Consider the following 6,338-nt stretch of genomic DNA (forward strand, 5'->3'; position numbering starts at 1 on the left):
GAGACACAGATTGTTTTTTTTTGTTTTTTTGTAACGCACAGCAAGTCTATTTCAGGCTAAACGTGGACTTAACCCAATCCCTACCCCTAAACCTAACCCTAACCCTAAAATCAGTGTGAAATGATAGCTGATTAACAAGGGTGTAGAAGCACCTAACTCTGATCATCAGCCTAAAACAGATATTTCCTGAAAAGGTATCCCTCAATTGTTCTGATTGGTTGATTGTAATGTTGTTCCAGGATCAACATCCTTGTTGAACATGTACTTGGTGAAATCACGTTCACCACCGAGTTGGAGGTAGAGCTGGCAGGAGAAAGAAAAGGTGATATGACTTGAAAAAAAAAAAACGCCTCGGGAAATCAGTCAGTGAATAAGACATGACGTCACAGGTGGACACCCACTGATTGTTACAGCTACACACAAAACTACCATCCGCCCACCCCCGACCTTAATATACAGTTTTTTCCGCACACCAAAAGTAAAAATTAGGTTATGCTTGACATTTGTTGATTGAATATTTTGTAGTTAATGTAGCACAGACAAAAATAAACGGTAAAAAATAAAAAGGCTTAAAGTTACCTTGCATTGCTGGGGAAATTATATTAGGCTTATATTTAACTGCACAGTACATGACATATCTGTAAAATAGGCCTACTAATGTTGTTTTGTTTATTTGTTTAATGTTTATTGCATTATATTAGTTCCATACATGTTACACGGATGTTGTTTTATCTTAGTTATTGTTCATGTAAAAGTCACTAATGATAGAATTTGATACTTCATGTGGCCTTCTGTTACAAGTGTTAGTTAGGATATCAGTATAGGCCTATATTTTAAGATACAAAGCATAGGTATTAACATATAATTTGAATTAAATGTATGGATTCATTTATGGAATATTTATTAAATATAAATTATGTTCCATTTCCACGTTCCATATCTAATTTCCACGTTGATATTGATAGATTGTCACATGGTACCTCTCCAGCGGTGGACATGGCGTCATCTGAGTGACGAAACAGCCTTGCGCACACTGGAACGAACCATTCTCGTCTCAGAGAGAGAGCGAGAGAGCGAGAGAGCGAGGAGAGAAAGAAAGAAGCGAGAGGGGGAGGAGTGAGGGTAGCACCGGGTTCGCTACGAGCCATGTTGGATGTGAATGAGAGATGCTGCGCTCGTGCCGCTGCTAGCCGGAGCTCTACCAAACACCGAGAGTAGATGCTAGCTTCCCGGGATCACCGAGCGACCGGGGAGCACGGCGGAAGGAGTCGGGCGGTGGTGGATGAGCTGGTCACTTAGCCGGCGTTTGGAGAGAGAAAGAGAGACACTTCGGTTCAGATAGAGGGGAGAAAGGGGGGAGAGAGAGAAAGGATTTCACCAGACTAATGGCTGCACTGCTACTGGACTTGGGCTCGCTTTCGCCGCTGTTGTTTCTCCTTCTCCTCAGCTCTTTGTTCACTGTTATCCCGGGGAGTGCAGCAGGGCCGTTCTGCCGCTCCCTGTGCACCCACCCAGCCCCCGGAGACGATCAAATCGCCAGCTTGCCCGACGGAACGGTAACGGGGGCTTTGGCTGGGGGCGATTGGAAGATCCACCCTGCACGGACGGTACAGTCGCGAGGACGGGAAACGCAATGCTTACGCTCCTATGCAGTGGAACCCCCCTCAGATCCGTTGAGTCCGGATTACCGGAATTCTAATGCATGGATATCAGAACCGGCGGCGCACACCGGACGCTGTCATCACCAGCCTCTTTGGAGTAACGGTGGCAGCGGAGAGAAGGGCGTTGTTTCTCGTGTTCTCGCCTCTTCGGTTCAGTACGGCAAAAAGAGGACTATACAAAGGACTAGAACGCGCTCGCGGCCACAGTCGCGCCTCGACACGGACAGGGTCATTCCACAAAGCGTGCTGGATAACTGTAGAACCGTGGATAGCATATCCAGGCCTAACCACTGCCCATGTCACCCAAAACGGGAGTTTGCCGCTGCCAAGACACCAACTCGGCCGTTATTAAAAGCCTATTCTTATTTTAATGTGGTTTCGGACGCCAATAAATTGTATAAAGCGACAGCGGACCGTCCGCTTTCAGGCCCCCTGAATGTTATCGATCTCACCAGAGAGGGCTGGAACGGGTCAGGCATTAGGAATACCCGCGTGTGCTCAGAACCGAGCGCGTGGCAGCGCTCTCTAGGGCTTGGAAGCGACGCAAGCAGCTATCTCGAGTCACACCGGATCACAGGTTGTTCTGAAAGGCATCCAGACTGGCACAGCAGTAACTGGCACCGGTTCAACATCTCTCTGAGGCGTTACGCTGTTTTTGCAAGGCAGGCAAGAGAAAATACAAACACCACATCTTCAAATAACTCAAAAGTAGAATTTGTGCATGCAAAGTCTGATCGGAATAGTCCACAAAAGTCTTCTTGTGCACTCGAACGGACTGATGCTCGGGATTTAATGCCACAGGCTGTCTGTGTCAGGCCTGGGACTCGTTTTGATGACAGAAAGGCTCATTATAATGGATCAACTGGAATCAGCGCTGCTCAGTTGTATATCGGCGATGTACACAACTCTGACTCATCTGCTACTGGCTCTCCCAGGGGTCATAATGCATCACATATCTACCTCTTAGTCGAGCTAAACTTTCCTAAACGTTTTCGTGACTCACACAATCACACGCGTGCAGAGCGCGCGAGAGAAGATTCAGCACCCGCTCAGTGGACAGCGCCAGACTCCGTGCATGAGCTCGCTTACTCGAGCCACTATACTGAAAGTTTGTTGCTGATGGATTGGAACAGTAACAATAACAACAACTGCGCCAAAAATCGCAATAATAACCACCACAACAACAGCAGTCCTGGCGATCAAAATGCAAATGAAACCCAAAATGTTCCAGACAGTGAAGAGCGCGACTTTATAAGAGGGGAAAGCGCACGTTATCCTTGCCCCAGTGCGCGTGCAGAGTGTGGCGACTATGACAGCTTAACCGCCGGTGGGGGAGCCACGCGGCCGCAATTAACATCCGGTAAACGGGTGTCATTACAAGCTGAGGGTGTCAGTCAGCAAGAGGAGCAGCTGGAAGCCGCGACTGAGTGCGGTAGGCGGGAGGGACAGATAGAGGGCGGGGTGAAAGGGGAGGGTAAGGGGGAGGGTGACAGACAGCCTGTAGAGGGAGAAAGGGAGGAAAGCATGGAGTGGGTGATTGCAGAAGACACAAAGGAAGAGGCAGTGTTAGAAGAGAAAATATTACTGAGTGAAAAAGAAAAAGGTCAAGGCAATGGCACCTCTCAGTCAGACAGAGAGAGTGATGAAAACAAAGAGGGAATATGGACTGAACAAAATGAGCTTAAACGTGAAAGTGTAGATGGGGTGGAAAACACACAAAAAGATCAGTACACTGCAAAACAAAAAGCAAGAGAGAGCGATGAAGTTCAGAGAGGAGAGGAGCAAGAGTACATCGAAGAACAAACAGGTGTCCCTCCTGTTGGGCGCTCCCGTAGAGCTGCTAATAGGCACCCCCATTTCCCCCAGTATAACTACCAGGTTCAGGTTGCTGAGAACCAGCCTCCTGGTACCTCAGTCATAACTATGACAGCTGAGGACCCTGATGCTGGTGAGGCAGGCAGACTCAGTTATAGCATGGCCCCTTTAATGAACAGCAGGTCCATGGATTACTTCCAAATCGACCCAATTACTGGCCTTCTCACCACCACACACGTTCTGGATCGAGAACACATGGACCTGCACTACTTCCGAGTTACTGCCACAGACCATGGCTCACCACGCCTTTCTGGAACAACTATGGTGACCATCACTGTGGCTGATCGTAATGATCACTCTCCTGTATTTGAGCAAACAGAGTACCGCGAGACCATTCGAGAGAACGTGGAAGAGGGATATCCTATCCTGCAGCTGCGAGCAACAGATCTCGACTCGCCAGCGAATGCTAACATACGCTACAGATTTATTGGAGAAAGTGCAGCTGTTGCACGTTCTGCGTTTGAGATTGATCCCCGATCAGGCTTGATCACAACACGAGGTATTGTTGACAGAGAAGCAAATGAACGTTATACATTGTTGGTGGAAGCAAGCGACCAAGGGAGAGAGCCGGGCCCACGGTCTGCTACCGTTAGCGTCCATATCACTGTGTTGGATGAGAACGACAATGTTCCACAGTTCAGTCAAAAGCGGTATGTGGTTGCCATTAGAGAAGATGTCCGGCCACATTCTGAAATCCTCAGAGTCAGCGCCTCGGACCAGGATAAAGATGGGAATGCTGCTCTGCACTACAACATAATCAGCGGGAACAGCCGAGGGCAGTTTGCGATTGACAGTGTTACTGGAGAAATCCAGGTAGTAGCACCGCTGGACTTTGAGACGGAACGGGAGTACACGCTACGGCTGCGGGCTCAGGACAACGGCCGCCCACCTCTCTCCAACAACACTGGAATTGTGAGTGTGCAGGTTACTGATGTCAACGATAATCCACCAATCTTTGTATCCACACCCTTCCAGGCTACAGTGCTGGAGAGCGCTCCTATCGGTCACTCCATTCTCCACATACAAGCTATTGATACAGATAATGGTGACAATGCACGCCTGGAATACCGTTTAACAGGAACTGGCACAGATACGCCATTTGTTATCAACGCTGCCACTGGTTGGGTCACGGTGAGCTCAGAACTTGACCGTGAATCAGTAGAGCACTACTTTTTTGGTGTTGAAGCTCGAGATTATGGTGCTCCACCTCTTTCCGCCACAGCTAGTGTTACGATCACAGTAATGGATGTTAATGATAACCGACCAGAATTTCTACAAAAAGAGTATTACGTCAGACTAAATGAAGATGCAGCTGTTGGAACAAGTGTGGTCAGCGTAACCGCAGTTGACCGTGATGTAAATAGTGCCGTCACATATCAAATCACCGGTGGAAACACACGTAATCGCTTTGCCATTAGCACAGCCAGTGGCGCAGGACTTGTCTCACTAGCACTGCCTTTGGACTACAAACAGGAGCGCCGCTATGTGTTAACAGTCACTGCCTCTGACAGAACTCTCCACGACACCTGTCAGGTCCACATCAACATCACAGATGCCAACACACACCGTCCTGTATTCCAGAGCGCTCATTATTCAGTAAGTGTGAATGAGGACCGACCTCCTGGCAGCACCGTGGTGGTCATAAGTGCCACAGATGATGATGTTGGAGAAAATGCCCGCATCACTTACTACTTGGAGGACAATATTCCACAGTTCCGTATCGATCCTGCAAGTGGAGCGATCACACTTCAAGCAGAACTAGACTACGAAGACCAAATGACTTACACGCTTGCCATCACTGCTCGTGACAATGGAATCCCTCAGAAATCTGACACCACTTATGTGGAGGTCAATGTTAATGATGTAAATGACAACGCACCTCAGTTCCTGAGCCCCAGATATCAGGGTGGAGTCAGTGAGGATGCTCCACCTTTCACTAGTGTCCTGCAGATCTCTGCTACTGACCGTGATGCTCATGCCAATGGCCGTGTCCAGTATACGTTCCAGAATGGAGAGGATGGTGATGGTGATTTCACAATAGAACCAACCTCGGGAATAGTCCGGACCGTCAGGAGACTTGACCGTGAAAGTGTTCCCTTCTACGAGCTGACTGCATTTGCTGTGGATCGCGGTGTTCCGCCTCAGCGTACACCTGTACACATTCAAGTCAGTGTCATGGATGTCAATGACAATGCTCCAGTGTTTCCTGCTGACGATTTTGAGGTTCTAGTGAAGGAAAATAGTGCCGTTGGGTCTGTTGTAGCTCAGATTACAGCGACTGATCCAGATGAGGGCCCAAACGCTCAGATTATGTATCAGATTGTGGAAGGAAATATTCCAGAAATCTTCCAAATGGACATTTTCTCAGGAGAACTCACTTCTTTAATTGACCTTGACTATGAAACACGGAACGAGTACGTAATCGTTGTCCAGGCCACATCAGCTCCGCTAGTTAGTCGTGCCACAGTGCGCATACGACTGGTTGACCAGAATGATAATGGGCCCCAAATGCAAGACTTTCAAATCATCTTTAACAACTTTGTATCCAATCGATCCAACACCTTCCCAAGTGGGGTTATTGGACGAGTTCCAACCCATGACCCAGATGTTTCGGATCATCTCTACTACACTATAGACCGTGGGAACGATCTGCATCTGCTGCTGTTGAACCACACAAGTGGGGAGATCCGCCTCAGCCGGAAACTGGACAACAACCGACCACTGGTGGCCCCGATGCTCGTCACTGTCACTGGTAAGGCCAAGGGGGGAGGGAAAGGGGGAGGGAGGGAGGAAGAAAAGGAA

General features: G+C 48.5%; 1 protein-coding gene across 2 annotated transcripts in view; it reads left to right on the top strand.

Annotated features, from left to right (window-relative positions):
* Nucleotides 1–1,092: 1,092 nt before the first annotated feature.
* LOC107679402 (cadherin EGF LAG seven-pass G-type receptor 3-like) overlaps nucleotides 1,093–6,338 on the top strand; it is a 47,269-nt gene continuing 42,023 nt past the window's right edge. For both annotated transcript variants that reach the window (XM_016474936.1, XM_016474947.1), the window contains exon 1: nucleotides 1,093–6,288. In XM_016474936.1, coding sequence (XP_016330422.1) covers nucleotides 1,386–6,288 — 4,903 coding nt within the window. In that variant the 5' untranslated portion in view covers nucleotides 1,093–1,385. The remainder of the gene's footprint in view (nucleotides 6,289–6,338) is intronic.

Source organism: Sinocyclocheilus anshuiensis, unplaced genomic scaffold (assembly GCF_001515605.1).
Source record: "Sinocyclocheilus anshuiensis isolate Anshui unplaced genomic scaffold, SAMN03320099.WGS_v1.1 scaffold13, whole genome shotgun sequence".
NCBI classification, from domain to species: domain Eukaryota; kingdom Metazoa; phylum Chordata; class Actinopteri; order Cypriniformes; family Cyprinidae; genus Sinocyclocheilus; species Sinocyclocheilus anshuiensis.